The sequence below is a fragment of the Ochotona curzoniae genome, unplaced genomic scaffold, assembly GCF_017591425.1.
Source record: "Ochotona curzoniae isolate NIBS_2020 unplaced genomic scaffold, NIBS_Ocur_1.0 contig_2210, whole genome shotgun sequence".
NCBI classification, from domain to species: Eukaryota; Metazoa; Chordata; class Mammalia; order Lagomorpha; family Ochotonidae; genus Ochotona; species Ochotona curzoniae.
This window is the reverse complement of record NW_024465369.1, coordinates 10,287,221-10,306,831: the sequence shown is the minus strand read 5'-3', so window position 1 is coordinate 10,306,831 and position 19,611 is coordinate 10,287,221. Positions and strand designations below refer to the sequence as shown.

General features: G+C 38.4%; 1 protein-coding gene across 5 annotated transcripts in view; it reads right to left on the bottom strand.

The window, feature by feature from the left end:
- ARHGAP15 (Rho GTPase activating protein 15) overlaps positions 1 to 19,611 on the bottom strand; it is a 616,474-nt gene that overhangs the window by 48,273 nt on the left and 548,590 nt on the right. For all 5 annotated transcript variants that reach the window (XM_040971526.1, XM_040971524.1, XM_040971525.1 and 2 more), the window contains exon 13: positions 16,756 to 16,861. In XM_040971526.1, coding sequence (XP_040827460.1) covers positions 16,756 to 16,861 — 106 coding nt within the window. The remainder of the gene's footprint in view (positions 1 to 16,755; positions 16,862 to 19,611) is intronic.

Below are 19,611 nucleotides of genomic sequence, written 5' to 3'. Positions count from 1 at the left end.
TCTGGAAGTGCACACTAGGCTGCTATTGGAACCTCGTTCTTTAGAGTCTCCACCCACTGGACACAAGCATGTGAAACATTTTCTATCCATGAATGATGCTCTGATTAAACTGATATTGGATATTTTATATAGTTTTTGAGCTGCTTTTCCTGTATTCACCTTTATGCTCTAGAATGTGTTTTCAGTACAGTAACTTTTAAACTGAAGCTAGTTCATGTTACTCCTTTTCATGCTCCTGCTTCATGTTACTTCCCAAGTGACCTTTCGCATTGAGACCTCACCCTGCTCTTCCTCTCTCAATCCACATTCTATTCCAGCTTGCCAGCCTTTCTGTCTCATTTAATTGCAAACTCTCCAGCCCCCTAGTAGTTGTGTTGTTTGGAATTAGGTATTCTAATCACTAACACCTTCATCTAGTCTCATTTTCCCAACGAAGTCTAACCCCATGATCTTACTTTTCACTATTGATAACCTTCCCCACCTCATTCAGGACTATTAATCCTCAGTATTTTGCCCCAATACTTCTAGCTCCTTATTAACTACCACCTTCTCATATGCTACAGTTTTTCCTTTATATGATGTTGACTTGCTTTATTTACTCATATTATATATGTTATGATGTAACTTCACTGAGGGTAAGGTGATTTCTGGCATATCAACAGTTCTTAGAACAGGGCTCAGCACATACTTGGTGTGCAATAAGGGACAATGATGATATAATCATCAGTGGCTTTGCCATTCTGTTAGTCTACAGACTAGACACCCTAGCGCTCTCTTAAACTCTTTCTAGTTCTTCAGGCACTACTGCAGAAAAAAGAAAACAGCTTTCCCATTTTAAAAATATGTATTGTATTTATTTGAAATACAGAGTTACACAAAGAGCGAGAGGCACACACACAAACACACACACACAGACACACAGACACACGAGAGAGAGAGAGAGAGAGAGAGAGAGAGAGAGAGACAGAGAGAGATCTTTCATCTATTAATTCACTCCCCAAATGACTACAACAGTCAGGGGTGGGTCATACTGATGCCAGGAGCTAGAAGATTTTTATGGGTTTTCCAGATGGGTGCAGGGTCCCAAGCATTTGGGCCATCTTCCACTGCTTTCCCAGGTGCATTAGCAGGGAGCTGGATTAGATGGGAAGCATCTGGGACTTGAGCTGGTGTTGCGGGCTATGGTTTTATTTGCTATGCCACAATGCCAACCCCCAGATCATACTCTTGACATGATTCAGAGTCTCTCAAGGAAATTCAGTTTTGCCACTGGACTTTACAGTGCACATAACAGCAATTGCTTGTGAGCTAGTTCGTCACTACTGGCTGTCTGGATTTCTTCTACAGCCTCTCTATCCTCAAAAACCTATTTTACATATGAAGATGATCAATGGATAGATTGCTTGAGATACTGAAAATGAAAACCAAAGCAGAACTTACAGTAGTAAGGTCTGTGGATCATTGGGGTTAAGCCATGAGATAGGAATGACATCCCATAGATTATCCTGTTTGAATCCTGGCTACTTCAGCCTCCTCCTAATGCATTAGGAGACAGCAGTTGGTGCTCAAGTACTTGAGTTCCTACCATTTTTGTATAAGGCCAGATGGAGTTTCTGGCTGCTGGTGTCAGCCTGGTCCAGACCTAGCTGTTGTAGGCATTTGAGGTGCGAACTGGCAGATGGATGATCTCTGTCTCTCTATCTCTTCCTGTCTGTATCATCTATTTCTCAAACATGTACATACATTCATAAATACTGTCTTACAAAAGAACTCATGTTGAATTACTGACTAGCCCATTCCACCTCCAACTCTACCTCCCTTTGACTACAGAAATCAGACTTTAATTCTCCGCCAAACTCATCCACAATCTGGCCCCTCCTTATGCCCAGGTCTCTTCTTTGCCTCCTGCCACAGTAAGGTTGCTCCAACTTGGCTTTTTTCTAGCCACCTGCAAACCATTCCCATACTTTCTAAATTTCACCTGTGCTGTAAAGTTTAACTTCACCTGTAAATTTCATATTGCTTTAATTCATTTACCCCCGTTTGACCATCAGCTGTACAAACTGCCAATTATTTTTTACTCCTTATTTTTAGTGCTGTGTGCCCTCTTGATTGGTATCTTCACAAAGGCAGAACCTTAGGCTATGGCGACTTTGTACTGATTTTTTTCCTCTCAAGTTTGGGTAGTGGAGTCTGTAATAAAGGGTCAGTCCAGCTGACCCATTGACTGATAATCATCTTCTTTTTCTTGTTTTTGTACTTTGCCATGTTGCCTTTAGATGGCTGAACATTTCAAATGCTGTATTTTGAATAATATCTTAAATTTGTATATAGTTGGCAAGTAATAGCTTTTTTACAGCTATGGTGATGAGATATATATTAGGATAAATGTATATTTAAACCCCAGTTTTATCTAGTTTATTGCAATGTCTAAATGTAGAAAACCTTACTGCTTCCACCCACAGTTAACTAGGTCTAGCTTTTTAAGTGTGTGTGTGTATTTCATTTCCAACATCTAAGTGAATTCTATCATTAAAAAGTCACAAAATATGTGGATATTAGTGTAAAAAGCACTTAGGAAATAACTAGATAAGGAATGCAATCATTAATCCAACTAACAATTAAAAGTCTTTAATGGAATATTCAGGCTTTATCACTAAAGCCTCTATAGCGCATAGCTATGAACCGTGTTTGCATAATATAAGCTTAAACATGGCCCATTCTCTGATGCTTTCAGCAGTTCCAGTTTTATCTTACAAAGCTCTGAAAGAAAAATGATCAGTCTTTTCGCTGTCCATGGGCTATGTTTTGAAGATTGGCCTTCTGTCATCGTGTCTGGCCTTGATTCACCTTGAAAGTCAGACAGTTTTGGTTTTTGGAGGTCATAAAGGACCTGGCATCCTTCTGCTAAGGCATCAAATAGAGGAATGAGAACACGAGTGTTGTTCAGAGCAGGCATCTCGTTTGTGAAGCATATTCAGGGATCAACACCCTTCTTTCACTTACAGTAAAAGCCATCTAGAAGTGGGTTTTGGATTGGATTATTATTTCAAAATCTCCATGTCTGCTTCGTCTAATTTCTGAGACAAAGAAAGGGAATTCTGAGTGTCCAGTGCCCCTTGACTGCCCTCTTTCTGCCCATCCCCTGGATCGTGGTTATCAGAGAACTTCCACCTTTTTTTCCACAGAGCCTGATTTCTGCAAGTTTGGTCTCCACAATAGCAGCCTTGTTGCCTTGACACTTGTTCTCTTTGCAGAGTCTCAGAACCCATCCCAGGACTTCTAAATCAGAGTCTGCATTTTGAATAGGATTCCCAGATGATCTGGCTTAAAGCATGTTAAATTCAGTGAGAATCCCTGAACTCCTTTTAGGGTTGCACATGGGTAGTAGAGCTGGCCACAGGACTAGCACATGGTGTGCCTATCCCTTGGTGCAGTTGCGAGTACGCCAACAGGGGGCACTGTATATTTCTAGGCAATTAGTGGATACTGTGAAGTCATTTCTGATGGAGCCTGGGCTGTGAGAGGTGAGAACCTTGCATGGATGTAGGATGGCAGTCCTTACCACTTGTGGTCATTAAAGTTCCCGTGGCGCTTTTTGTGAGAGAAGGGGTTGTTAACCTCAGTGTCCTGGCTGACTTCCAATCTGTGTAATTGCATTCAGCCTACCTAAGTCGGCTCTGTAGTTTCAATTAGGTAAAGTATTGTTCGCTTCTTGTACTAAACTGCTGTGTTGTGTGGCTACAGAGTGCTAATTAGCTGGTGTTTTTCAGGTGGCTGCACTCGTGATGAACAAAATGCCTCTCTCTGGTCATGTCCTTCACCGTTCCCACTCGGTGCCCAGAATTCCATGCACATCTGCATGTCTGCTATTATTTATCACTATTCCTTGTGACTTGTGTTTTGGCAACAGAAATTGCTAGAACATGAAATAGACATTTGTTGAGTTTTCTATGTAACCACCTGCTTCTAGGCGTACCTAGACTATTACAGGATTTTATAGGGCAGGAGTAGAAACCATGTAAATAATAACAAGAATATGATGATGGGATGTACAAAACAGCTTGGCGTCTGTCAGTAAGAAAGGCGACTTCTTGGACTTGCTAGGGAAATATAAATTCCTTTAAAATTTCAACAGTGTGACATGAAAAGGATGGTCAGGAGTGAATAGAGTATGTGTTTGATTTTTCCCTTTCCCCCAGTTAGAATACTATAGTGGGACCCGAGACTACCAACAAAATTGCTCAGTATCTCAGTGCAAGCTGGAAATGAAAGAGAAATGTGAAAATACGGCTGATAGGGGATCCAAGAGAGCAACACCACACTTTCATTGGAGAAGAGACATGTTTGAGAGCAAAATTTACTTGAGATACAAAATGATTGCTAAAGAAGTACACAAAATGAAAATATCTCAGGTGTAGGTAAAGTGCCACTGTGCCTGTCATTTTACTCTGTGAGCATACTTAACCTTTATGATGCTCAGGAAAAGATATAAATCAATCAGAAAAGTTCCTTTAGAATAATTTGGGTTTTTTTTTAATACCCTAAACACCACAAGGGACAAATGAAAACTGATGAATGAATGAGCAAACGAGTGAACACAAGTGATAGAGGAAAGACTATTTACTAAGAAGAGAGTAGAAAATAGGCATTTATTTGCGTGTGTGTGTGTGTGTGTGTGTGTGTGTGTGTGTGTGTGTAGCTGAGTACCAACACATATATCTTGCCTAATCCTTAGAATGGTTTCAGTTCAAAGGGTTCCAACGTATTCATGAAAAAGTAAAAAAAAACAGTGAGGGCTTCCTCTTTCTGATGCATACGTTGACATAATGCCTCTAAAACACAAAGCTCTGGAAGAAAGGAAGGATGTAGAGTGAGAAAATTGGGACTGAGGATAGGATTAGGGGATGTGATCATTCCCAGAAGCAGATCACAAAACTGAATGACGCTTCCAAATCCTAAGAGTTTATTGCTTTCCTGGTGAAGCTCTCTTCATTTTCAGCTCAGCATCTATCATGTAATAAATACTTGATGTGTGTTTGTTTCCTGAGTAAGTGGGTGGAGAGATGATGTGGGAAACAGTGATTTGAAAGTGAATCAAATTCTCAGAATAAAGGACCAAGAAAGAATTGGAGAAGGATTATGATAGCGGGAAGAAATGCAGGGAAAAGGAAAAGGTTACTTTCGAGAAAAGAGTTAAAAAATATGTGAGTGGGATATAGAAGGGAAGACGAAATGACCAGAAGTAAATACCGGGGACTCTAGACAAAGGAAAATATTTAGAAACTAAGCTTTTGAGTTTGGCATATATTTTTTAACTTCTATTTTAACTATTAACAAATAAACCTGGGGAAAACTATAAGGAAAAAAAGCCCAAAGTCACAAAGGCAGAAATACAACTGACTCAAATATTTGTATCTAAAAATTTGGCTCTTATTTCATGGATACAGTTCCAAGGAAACTTTTCCAATGGCCTGACTCAAAGAGTCCCCAATTCCCTCTCCTGTTCCCTAGGGGCTCTCGTTTAAATGAAGCAGGTAGTTTTGACTGGATACCCCTTCAAAGCATTGGGTGCATCTGCTACTGAACACAGGCGAATGATTATTACATCTGAGACTTCTGCCTGTCCGCTGTTGCCGTCCAGTCCTTTCTCAATCCACACGTTACTGACTGAAGACCTGAAACCTCACACAGACTGTACTTCTTACAAGAGGAGAAGAAAAAACGCCCAAATCCAACGAATGGAAATTTGCAGATATTGTGTTAACTATTCCTGGATGTCACCCTGCAGCTCTAATTTCTGCTTTCTCCTCTGCATTCTGGGGACTGCTGCCGGACTTGTCAGCACCTTGTCACTGCTTCTTGTTGCGTGGGCTACCATAGGACTCTGTGTTCTTAACAATTATCCATAAAAAACCCACATAATTCTTCATCATGATAATATATACGTATATATATTAACAGGTAAAAAAAAAGTTAATTTAAAAAAATTTCTCATTTTCCTGAAGTGTGTGCTGCTTGTAAATACCACACAGCCTGGACCGACTGCGGTATCTTCTTGGCGTTTCCCATCCTGTGATGCTCTTTTGTTCATGGTGTGACAAGGATGTGGCAAGCCAATGTGATTTAACTAAAGAATACACAAATGTCAAGAGTACTTTCATGTCTTGTGTATAGACCAAACTAAATTACAACGGTAGGATTTTTTGTTTCCTTTTCAAGGAACAACCTCACAGTTGACAAGGAGGTTGGTGGACAAGAAGTGGCAAGGAAGTATTATTAAAAATAATCTGCGCTAAGGTCAGATTTCACTGGAGTTTACATGATAGAATGCTGCAGAAGAAGCTGACAGACAGTGAGGAATGAGGCCTGTCCTGGAATTCTTCTGAACAGTGGGGACAAAAATAAGTCCAGTACGACATGGAAATGAGGGACGAATTTCTCAGAATTAAAGGTGAACCGAAAGGAATTGGCAGCTGTCTGGACATGCCAGCCAGAGAGGCCATGGTGTCTGATACACGTGACAGAGCGAGAGACAACAGCAGCGTTCCCCAAACAGCTCGCCTGGAGGGCTTGCCAGGAAGCCAGATGCTGCTTCTGGAAGAATATCTTCTGTGGTTGGGCATCTGGGTTCAGTGCTTTCCATTTAAAGAGGAGAATGAAGGTAGCAAAGGCAGCGACAGCACCGCCTTGAGAAAATGTGCCCTTTTTGAAAGTGTATATAGGCACGATCCTGTGCACATATATACCCTCAAGAATTAATTAATGTTGACACAGAACTTGGATATATTTAAGAAAGGAAGGAGGGAGGGAGGAAGAGGAGGAGGCTGACAGTAACCAAGAAAACCTGTTATATAAATATAAGGGTTTGTTAACTAATTAGGATTAATGACATAACTTTATTTAAAGTGTTGGGGGTTATATGTGGTGTGCAATTAACACAAAGGAACTGGCAGGATGGGCCCATGCCTCTATCATAGCTGGAGTCTCTTTCTCACTTCGTTTTACTATTCCCTCATCCTGAAGAAACAATCAAGTATTGGTATTGGCAAGAGAGTAAAGTGTGGTCCAAAGGACTGGAAATCAGGTGATTTGAGGTCTGGTTGATTTTTTCCCCCTTCCACTTTGAAGTTTGCTTGTCTGTGCTCCACAAAGCAGGGGAACCAAATTTCTTCAAATACTTAAAAAGAGAGGGCAAGCTTTTGTAATCAAGATGATTTATTTCTCTCTCTCTCTCTCTCTCTCTCTCTCTCTCTCTCTCTCTCTCTTTCCCTATCTTTTACATGATGCTAAATAATTGAAGACAGTAAAAAGTCAGTACTGGATCTGATACAAATGATGGACCTGGGATGTGGTCTATGGTGTATTATTTTTCTCCTGTAAATTACTATGTTTATTCCAGTAATTTTTCCAAGCAAATAGAATCGGCACAAGAACAGTATCCGGATAGTGCTTCTGCCATTGTGGCACAGCAGATAAAGTCACCAGTTGTGATACCTGCACATTGGTTCAAGTCCTGGCTGCACCACTTCTTATCCAGTTCCCTGCTAATGTTTCTAGGAAGGCAGCAAATGATGGCACAATTATTTGGGCCCCTGCCACCCCTTCGAGACACCAGGATGTAGTTACTGCTTTCTTGCTTTTTCCTAACCTGACCAGGTTATTGCAATCATCTATGGTGTAAACTGGCTGATGGAAGAACTTTCTCTATCTCACCCTCTCTCTGTGTGCCACTTTCCATTGAAATACATAGATAAATAAACCTGCAAAACAACAGTAGCAACAGCTACAACAGAAAAAAACAGCAGCTGGTTATTGCTACAAATTTTACTGAATTTTATGAGAATTTTGTGAAGTCAGTGATTTCGTTTTCAAAAAATTTTGTTTACCTGAAATACAGACAAATAAATACAGTGGGGGAGATAGATAGATAGATAGATAGATAGAGAGAGAGAGAGAGAGAATCTTGTCTGCTTATTCGGTGCCAACGCATGCAACAGCAAGGACTGAGCCTAAAGGAAGCCAGCACCTAAGAACTCTGTTCTCATCTCTCACATATGTGGCAGGAGCCCAAGCACTCAGGGCATCATTTGCTGCCTTCCAAGGAACATTAGCAGCAAACTAGGTCTAAAGAGTATCAGTAAGGACTCAAACTGGCAATCTTACAAGGGATGCTGATGCTACAACATTAGCCCCTGAATCAGTCGTTTTAATTACAAAGTACAATGACTGGGCTCTTGCCAAATTTTCTTTGTATCTATACATATGCTGTTGCCAGATGTTCTTTCTCATGTTTCTTTCTCTGACCATGTCGTATATGTCAGAAGGCCCTAGGAGTCTGCTCTCAACTCTCTTCATGTCGTCCCTCGGTGTTGTTCATGAACTTCCTCCCTTGCCCTTTTTAAGTTGAGAACTTTCAAATTTATACCTCAAATCATTTGTCTTGTATTTTCTGCATGTATTTTCTAACCATCTGAACATCACTAATACAATATAAACAATGACTAAATCATATGGTGATCCTCAAATTTCAGATTCTTTTGGGCCTTCAGTTTGGTCCTTTTTTCAGTATGGATATCATCACATCCATGGTCAATGCAGGTCAATGCCTGGCCGCCAAACTGAAATCCTTCTTCCTAACCTCTGTCTTTGCATGTCCTGTTGAATCCATCTCCTCAGTGCCTGTGATTTCCACCCCTGGGACTCATCCTTGCTGCTACTGCCTTAGTTTAGGATCTAGCTTGGACTATATTAGCCTCTTAATAAATTGCTTTGTTTATCTATTGCATTGCCTTCCCACAAACTATCTTTACTCTTATCACAGTTGTAATCTCAAAGTACAAATCTCTTCACCTTAGCTCCTTGCTTCTGACCTTACAGGGAATTTATCAGTGTCTATAGAAAAAAAAGTATAAATGCCTTAGAAAGCATATGATACTCTTCATAATTTAAGTTGTTTACAGCATTCCAAGCTCATATGCTGCCAAATTTCAGCTCCCGCTTCACTTGGTGGTCTCATAAATTCATATATCATATCACACCACATTTATTGTAATTGCTTCCTAATTTAACTACCTGAGAAGATGATATGTGAGGGAAAGAATATTTTACATATCTCCAGTATTGAGTTGAAGGGTCAACAACTTTTTTCTTTTCATTTTTTAATGTCCATAAATTTTACTTGAAATGCAGTCTGTCTCTCTCTCTCATCCTTCCACACATATATTCCACATTCAGAAAGACAGAGGAGAAAGAAAGAAAGAGAGAGAGAGAGAGAGAGAGAGAGAGAGATCTGCTATTCACTGTCCAAATGACCACCACAGCCAGGATGGGCCAGGTCAAACCTGGAAGTCCATTCTGATCTCCCATGTTGGTGGCAGGGCCTCAAATACTTCAGCCATCAGTTGTTGCCTCCCAGGATGCATTAGCAGGAAGATGGATAGGAATCAGAGCAATGGGAACTTGTATTTTGGTAAGGGATAGAGTTATTCTGGGCAGTTGCTTAATCTGCTATGCCACAATGAACTTTTTGACTTTTTTTTTAAACTAAAGGGTCAGAGTGAATAATTTCGGCCTTGTGCAACCTAGACTATTAACTCTTTTCACTGCATTGTGAAAATAGCAATGGACAATGCATAAACAAATTGAGGCACATGTTCCAGTAAACCTTTATTGACAAAAACAGGAGACAGGCTAGTTTGTTACATATCCTGTCAATTCCTGATTTCATCTAGTTCTTGAATACAGAAAGCACTCATTTAAAACTTCCTGAAGGAATTAGTGGGTAGTATTTTATAGTTAACAAACATTTTCATGCTCTGAATTTGACCTGCATTTCACAAATGAACAAAGAGAAGAGTTATACATTTTAAATCTGAGGTTGGGATTTGAGCTTATGTCTTCCCTTTCCAAAGCCTCAGTTCTTTTCATTAGCTAAAAGGCCAAGATTCATAGTGGAAAAGGCTGGAGAAGTTAAAAAAATATTTACCCCTATGAGGGAATTACCTTATGAGGTTGACCCTCACCAACAATGATAGATGCAATAACAGTCCCTCTAAGGTTTGTTTTGTTTATTATTATTCTGTGGTAAATATTACTGCAAAATAATAAATCTAAAGACATAATAATAATAATAGTTTTAATATCTTACATCCTATAGCCTTCCCCTAAACAAGGATCCGCTACTGGAGGGATCATTGAACCTTAGTCCCCAGCTCACAAACCTTATAAATCCCGTGCCAAGATGTCTCCTACATTGATGACATTTTAATGATTACTACAGGGAGTTGGGAACTATTGCTTCACCCTTGTGATCAGAGTAATTAATTTTCTTAACTACCAGGCCAAATTCTGCCACAGGAGTCCAGTTGAGGAATTTCAGGCCCATAGGAAGTACATTAGCTCTTCAAAATGATTAGGGTGCCATTTCAAATACACGAGCAAAGGAACCATTAAGCTTCTGGCTTATTTTAAACAACCCCTGTTCCTTCAGGAAAAAAAAAATGAGAGAAAGAGAAAAAAGAGTAAGAGTGAGAGAGAAAAAAAATTTGTACAGGTTCTTCTTTTTCCAGTAAAAATACTCATGACCCATGAGTCTTTGGATATCAGGTAATGTGGTTGAAGAAGGCAATGCCAGAAGACAGCACAGAAAAACACACCCTGCTCCAAAGCACACCAGAGCTGCTCATTGAGAGGCCTACTTGGGAGGTGGCGAGCGTCACCAACCATTGCCGTTGATGACCGGAGAGAAGGGTGAGGTCTTGTGGGCTGTGAAGTCCGTCCTTCAACCATATCTAAGTCTACCCACCCCCCCAAATATCAGAAATGCTCACAGTGCAGTTTTACACAGTGGATGAAACATTTCCTCACCGTTGTTTCCTCATGCAACACTTAACATTTCTAGGTCATCATCATTTAAGCTGTTTCTGACATGTTTTTGTAGAATATCTTATTTAATATCCATGAAGACCACAGAGAAGCTTTAAATATCAGTTTACTCTCACAAAATAGCCACAGCTCAGCAGTTTCTCCTTTCAGTTCAGCATTCAACTGGCATGCTTCCATGAGATTTGTTCAGCAGCCATATCATTTTTTCACCTTGGAATTCCATGAACAGCTGGGTGACTTTCTCAGAGTCAATGCAGAAGGCAAGATTTTTAACCTCCCCTTTCAACCTATTTTACAACATTCAAGTCTCCTACAAGAATGTGTATTTGCACTTAAAGTCTGCAGCCAATATATTCTTTCAAGGCTATTTTCAAAAATCAATGGATGGCATGACTTCATAAGTCATTTTAAAAGCAACCCCCTCTGAATATATTTTGACTTCCTCTGAATGACCCATGAACATGCAGAGGATTTTTTTTTATGTTCTCCCTCTAAAAAAATTTGAGAATGTTTTGATTTTCAAAATGCATGCCACAAAATAAATCTGGCTAGCTAGTTCAGTGCAGCTCTGTGGAAATGGGTTAGTGTTTATTTTGTGAATTTTTGGTAATTACCAGGCATTCTTTTGTCTTTGAAATAAAAAATGTGAAAAAGAACTTCAGCAATAGCTAAAATACCTTACTAACGGTAGTGGCAAGAGGCAGTTCCATGCCAGGCCTGAATGGAGATGTGGGTGATGAGATTCTGGGGGCATACAGAAAGATCTTAGCAGCTTCAAAATGTATCACCAGGATTCCACAAAGTTAGTGGTGTGTTTTACTTGAGAGTAAATCACTGTATGTTAGACATCAAGGCAAGAGAACCCTAGGAAATTGCTATAAGGGAAGGTTCTTGATCAGAAGCACTGGGAGACCTGTCTCGTCTCTAACCTTCACAGCTGATGCCAAAGTAAACAATATAGATCTTATTAGTAAATTATTGCCTGGAGAGTGAAAAAGAATTGGAACTGAGAATCCGAGAAAAGATGCTCGCCAGGATGACCAAGAGTCCAGACAGAATAGAATTGGAATTGGGCATGAGGATAGGAGAATGCTGGGGCATTTTCTGAGACTCTGGAGAACTGCCTGAGACAGGCCAGTAAGGAAATTCATGTTACGGAAAAAGGTTCTGAGATGGAGTGAAGAATTTTCTGTAATCCAGGAAAGCTGGCAGTAATTCCATTCCATACTACCACCACAATTCTTTCTGTATATAATTAAAATTATTTTGCATTTCCCTCATTATAAAAACAGTAATATCAATATAGTGAGTTTATATACCACCTTATGCAAGCTAGGTACTGTGTAAGATTCTTTAGGGGCACTATTCATATTCTGTCCACCGCAGAAATAGGTTCCATTGCTACATTCAGTTCAAAGAATGAAAGCAATAAAGTTTAGATTTGAGTGACTTAGCCAAGGTTATGTATTCCCCCACTAAGTGGCAGAGATGAGGTGATCACTGAGGCTTAACTCCAAAGCCTAAACCTCAATGTCTGTTTCCATAACATTGTTAGGGTATTAAAGAAAATACATGAAAAAAAATCATAATTCAACAACTCAAAGTACATTTCAACAGATATCTTGTAGTCTTTTCTATATGCACAATTTTCACATATTTATGACGTTCTTTTTCAATATGTAAAACGTTGTATCCCTGCTTTCATCTACAACATTCCCTCAAATTAAAAATGAAGCCATACAAACCATTGAACTGAGACAACACGGTGTACATGTGCTACCCAGTCCATTCCCTGTCCCTGAACACACACGTTGTTGCCAAGTAAACAGTGGCACTGGTACTTTCACAAATGATTTGTACCCTTCATAAATTCCCTCCATCTATGTTACTTAGAATAGCATGGTGAAGTTAATGTATACACATGAAATTTTAAAATGTATGAGATTGGAAGGCCTTCATTCTTGAGACATATTACAGTCACTGTTTTCTCAATATGCTAGCTGCTACATCCCTATTAGCTGCATGTTAAGGACTTGATTCAAAATACATGTGCCAAAATGAGAGTCTCTGCATTTCATTAGTTTTTCAGAAGACCGCTCTCTCCATTTCTTTATCTGTTCTTGCAAAATAGAGATAAGGGCACCAATCTAAACAATACCTTCTTTTATTTATTTTGTTTTAAATTGCTGTCATGAGGGCAATTTTTACAATTACCTAGCACAGAAACCTCAAACTTATTTTTGCGAATAACTGGAAGAGTGAGAGAAAAAGAGTTCCAGGTACTTTTCTTTTGGAAAAAAAGCTCAATATTTGGAACACTTCTTTCCAATTGGTTTCCATAACTTCAATCCGATGAAAATCATTGGGACTTCTAGCATTTATTTTCCCCTTCTATCTCTTTCATCCGGCACTGTTTTAAGATAACTTTAATAAACCATAAACATATCATGCAAATATACTAACGTTTTAATGTTTCTTTGTTATTTATTTGAATGCCAACCTACGACAGTGAGTAACCTGGCTTTCTAGATTCTCCAATGGATTGACAATATCTTTACTCTGTGTCTATGCTTTTCCAAATAAGTAGGCACTATGAATATGTGTTTGACCTACATTTCATAGAGATAGGACTTGCTATTTATATGTCAATCCAGAAAGTCCAACACAATGTCTTAGACTTTTAAGCATAATGCCAATCTTTGAAAGTGGTCATAAATAAATATTCGTTATTGATGGCATTGTGAGGGGGTGATAACTTATTCTGAATCCCTGCTCTCAAGCTAGATTGTAGGAACATTTTAACTGTAATCTGAATAAACATTTTTAGGCTGTGAAGCTCTACAACCTATGTAGGCATTGTGCAATTTTGTGCTGAAGATAGCTGCAATCCTTTAAATATTCTGGATTTTGTGGATAGGATTACATCCACTTTTTTACTAGTCCAATTTTGTCATATTAAGCTTTCTCAGTTGGTAGCTGTTTTGCTTTGAGAGGAAAATTTAATTCAGAGCTCTGCAAAAGTGGAGATCTGTTCTGTTGACTGTAGAGTACGTAGGTCAAGTGGAATTTTTGGCACTTCATTATGTTCCCTGATCCTCACTAAACAAACTTGGAAATATATATATATATTTGCAACAATTTGGAATAAACACTCCCTACAAGTGTTGATGGTAGATTTTCTGAAGAACTACCAAATGCATCAAGACTAAGGAAAACATTCTAATGATTCTTTCAAACATGAATATATTTAAATTCTAGTTAAACAATCTTCTTATTTAGTCTTCTTGGGCTTTGATGACATGCCACGATTGGCTGTTTATCAGAAACTTAGTAAAGAAAAATGCTTAACAAGATACAACCCTGTGCACATACTTGTGCATAATTAAATTCAGTTTATAAATTGACGCAGGGTAGAATATAGTCATACCTTCCAAGAAAGGTTGGTAGCTGGCAAGTAACAGCTTTTAGCCTCATGTACAATGATATATTTTCCAATGTGAATGCTATGAAGGTGATAAGATAATCTGATCTCAAATCTTAATTTAAAACATCTCTTTCTATTTCTTTTGAGCTAAGCAAAGATTCTAATGAAATGAGGAAATTCGTTTAGGTGTGAGAAACAGACTTTCGCCGTGAACATCAGGATTCTATTGCATCGTCCTGAAGCAGCCTCACTATTTGAAGGATTTAAACCTGGAAAATGCTCTAATGTTTGCTTTATTTTCTGAAAGTGGATTTATTTGACCCTCAATGTCTTCATTTTATAGCCATTCTTTAAGTGAAAAAAGGATTAATTGTGACTTAGTAACAGATATTTCCCAAGAATTCCAAGAGTACATGTTGCACAGCATTATACAGGATACTTTTCCATTTGTTTTATGGTTTTGTCCAGTTAAAGTTTCTAAGATAAGCACTGTAGTATTTACTTGTAATATGAAACCCTTTTCATGGTGTGTCTGGATCCTAAGGGAAAGAATTAACATTAAAGGAATGCTTACCTTTTGCCAGGCATTTTATGTGCATTATCTCATTTAATTCTCATAGCCACAAAATATTTAATACAATTCTACTTGCCTGAGATCATAACAGGAGGACAGAAGGAAGGCTTGACTATAGTTCTCTTAGTTTCTTTTAAGTCCACAACACTTTTACTAACCACACTGGCTCTTCCCCTGTATCCAGGATGGAGAGGTGACAAGAAAGACACTCTAACAATAAAGTACATTCTCAACTTTGAGGCAAAGCTCTCTTCTGAGGGTAAAAGGAGAGAGAACCTAATGTGTTGAATTAGATTAAATACGTTTCCTAATGCGATGGCTGGTTCATCTAGTTACAGATTATACCACGGGCTACTATGCCATCATCGGAAAGAATAAATAAAGCCTGTTTAATGAATGGGTAGGCTGGTCATGTTCACATTGCAAAATAATTGTGGAACAAAATGTGGAATATTATATACTTCAGCAGGAGAAGCAACCTTATGCCCATTCATATGTTTATATGTACTTAGAATTAGATCTGAAAGGATCTATTGGTACTTCTGCTCCTTGAGCTGAGAATGATAACTGGCAATCAAATATCAATTTCTTATGGTATGAGGCATCACTCTTGGTATTTTTTGTGGAATTATATGTTATATTTATAATTAAAATCACATTATGGATTAACTGAGCAATCTGTAGAGTAATGGCTCATTCCAAGCAATGAGTAATTAAGGGCATTTAATCTCACAAAAGCCAAACAGCCCAATTTTACCTGATACTCTATCATCAGGTTTCAATTTTACTCTATGGTGTAAGCCAAAACTTCATTACTCTTTCTTATCTGAAGAATGTGATAACAGACGGCCGATGAGTCATTTAAATCTTAACATGTTCAAAGTGGAGCTCTTCTACTCAACTTTTTCCTCCTGTAGTACTGCTCATCTTTGTATGTGGTGCTACCATTTCTATAGCTACTCAACACCCCAGGAGACACTCTTGGTACCTCCAATATGCGGAATTTCAGTTATTGACTCATAGGCCTAGAGCCAGCAAGGCCTGCTTTGTCTTTCTCAAGCAATCGCCCTTCTGTCTGTGAGGGATGGTCCCTGGACCAGTGTGGATATCAAAATCTGTCAATAATCAAGCTTTTTATTATAAGGTACTATAATCTTTACATATAATTTAATACACCCTTCTATATAGTTGACAATATCTCTAAATTACTATATTCTATAACACAATGATGCTATGGAAAGAGTTTCATACTGTATTGTTTAGAGATTATTGACAGGAAAAAAAAAACTGCATGCTCATCCCAGACTTAATGTTCTTTATCCATGTTGTTTAAATTTGAAGATAAGGAACATATGGATATGCAGTGGAGTGTACATTAACTTCTTTGGCATCTCTGGTTCTTCACATTCCACTGTTTTTCTAGGATGCTCTTCTCTTAGGTGTTTATAGGGACAACACCTTATCAATACAAACTGATATTTTACTAATGAAGAAATTGAATTTTAGAGATTTTTAGTAACACATTTTTAGTCACCGTATTTGATACTCATATTGGAATCATTTCATGCTCTTTCTGTTACAATGGATAACAAAGTCAAGATGGCCAGTCCACTGATCCTGGCGGTAGTTCTGACAGTCAATCAGTAGGCATTTATTTGTTGAAAAGACCAGGGAAAACAAATCATTTTGAAAATTCTTTTGTAGGTTCTTCATCCTATCACCAGTACATTCTCCAGCTCCTGCTGGAAAATCTTGGTCAGCTAGAGGGGAACTTATGAGATGAACACATTTGGAAACTCTCAGATTTGAAATTAAAAGTTTCTCAGGAAATGGCTGTAGTGCAGCACTCCCAGAAACTCCTACAACTTACTTAGTTAGATGTTTGAAGAGAACTTTCATGGTGTCACGGTTTGGTGCAGGGAGTTTTTGAACAAGAGATTTTATAGCTTCAATTCTCGTGTTGTGGTCTTGCTTTTCTGAAAAAAAGAATTAAAAACACAAAGGAAGATTAGAAAGGATGAAATTTCATAGCTACAGGAGAGAAATTTCATAGGCTCATGGATTAAGAATTTGTAATTGGAATCCTGATCAGTCATTACAGGGACTAGGTTCTAGAGGAGTTTACAAATTAAACCATGATAACACAAATGCAGGAACAATGTGACTTTGACACAACCTTCCTATTAAAATCTGATATTGAATTGTTTTTCTCAAATTTTCTATTTGCAAAGTGTTGCAGTGTAAGTAATGGCATTACAAATGTCTCATTGCTAGAGACTATGGGATTGTATGTGGCAAATGGGGCTGGGTCGATGTTATTAAATCATGGATTCTGGGATGAAGAGATTTTTATGAATAATCTGAGTGGACCCAATGCAATGAGACATGGAAATATCACACAGAAACAGGATGTTGAGAAGGCGATGTAACCATGGAAGCAAGTGGACATAGATTATGAGATGAGTGGCCATAAGCTGTAGAGTGATGACATCTTTCAAACCTAAACATGTAAGGAACAGAGCCTCCAGGTACCACAGAAATCTACGAATAATTTGATTTTCACCCAGTGAAACTTAACTTAGCTAGATCACCCCCCATGATTATAGAAGATTAAGTTTGCACTGCTTCAAGCCACCTAGAATACTATCAAGTTCATCTTAGAATTTTAAGCAGGATCCTCACCAATGCAGAGACATAATTACTGAATGAACTAGGTAGAGAAACTTCACAATTTTTTCCTTTTCTATATGTTATTTCTAATTTCCATCTCAGAGAACTTGACGACTGTAGAGAAACTATGACTAAAAAAGATGATTTGTAGGAGAGCGATATATAAATATGGACACCTATGTGATGGCCATGGTCTTAGTAAGATAATCCTTGAGGATAAAATGGCAAAATAGCAAGCCAAAAGGGACCTGTCAACAGCCCCCTCTTGGCACCTGGAGTTCCAGGGCTGGTGACCAAGTCTGGTCAATGAAACATATGCCCAAGTATTATGTGGGACTTCTGAACCTGACCATATTCAGAGTCGACTTTGTCTTTCATCCATTGTATCTTTTCTTCCTTAGACAATAGACAGAATGACTGTATTGTGAGATGACCTTGAGAATTGAGTATTTGCAGAATGGACACACAGGTGGGAGTTTCTCACTCCTGTGAAGCAGTGAGACTAGTCCTGCACCCCCAATATGTGGGTTTCTTTGGTAAGGGTAAGTAAGATCTTGTGCAGTGAAGCCTTTGAAGATGGGTCTCTGGTAAGGTCAGAATGCCTAGTCAAATGCACTTCTAAAAGGCTGAGTCATCTCCTGTTAGTACATTTATAAAGTCAATGTGATGGAGGAAGAATTAGCTTAGAAACTAGAAGAGTCTTTACTATATTTTTGCAAAGACTTTTTTCAAGGAATTCTAGGAAAACATCCTTCTGAAGATGATATTTGGCTAAAGTGGGGTGGGGGCAGTCTTCCTAGTAGAACTCTGCTTGGATGTGTTTCTCTTTTTCCTCCTAAAACCACAAAGACCTATAAATATGCTGCCCACAATTCAAGCATTCAAAATTGCAGTTATTCTTAGAAGGGTTCCAACAAAGGATGGCTTAGACAACTGAAAATAAAAGAAACAAAGGGGAAAGGGAAAGAGAAAAAAAGTTGCAACATCATATTTCACACTAAATTTTTTTCAACTGAAGTGTAGGAAGTCCCATTTGTAGCTTAATGATAGCAAGAAAATGTGATGTTTCCTATGACCAGTTCAGGCCTGGGGCCTAACACAGAAAATGAAGCAAAGTATGTTAGTAAAGGTGATAGTGCATTTGTCTCAATATGCCCAGAGCTATTAAGGAAGCTTAGGCACCCTGTATCTACCACCTGAGGCCATTAACACAGGAATCTTTATATATAGTATACATATATTATCTATAATATATATTATATATGAAATATATACACTTGTATACAAGAGGTAAAAAAAAAGTTCTGTGTATTCAGGCATGATAATAGCAGAGTAATTTACCTAAGGACAGGATGAGCCATTTGGTTTCAACAATTAAGATGAATTTTGGAATAAGGAAGAGAGGACAAGTGAGGGGAAGAGAGGACAAGTGGAGAGAGGAGGGCTTTTCGTTTGTCTGAAATTTCTGACTATAGTAATAATCAGGTCAATGTCAGAATCTCAAAAAAAGCGATTAGTTGAAATTGAGGGCTACAGAAACATCAGTTATAAATTAATACTAACAGACAGCTTAGTAAATAGTTATCTTAGTAGCTATATCCCCAAAAAACTTCAATTTTAGAGAGCATATGATATAGTCAGAATGGATTTTAAAAAGGTTGGGCAGTGCTTTCCTGGAAATACTTGAGTTTGCCCTGCTATAACACTTAGGCAAAAAGGAAAACATTACGATGCCTGTTAAGTAACCAGGTGACAGAATTATGAGCTTCTCCAGATTAAGTTAATGCTCTCTTTCATTCGAGTTCCAGAGCACTTAGTTTCCTCCGATACAAAGCCTCACATGCTCTTTCTATTGCTTGACTATGGGTCAATTTTCTCATTATATGTAGAAAATTATCTATCAATACAGGCATTAATACTGGCAAGTGGATTAAGTTAGTGAAGAAAGAATCAGTGAACTAAAGCAAGACATTAACATGGATTGCTATAGATAAACCTTGGTTTGAATTCTGTAACAGAACTTTGTTAGTCATGTGGTTTTGGACAAGTTTCTATG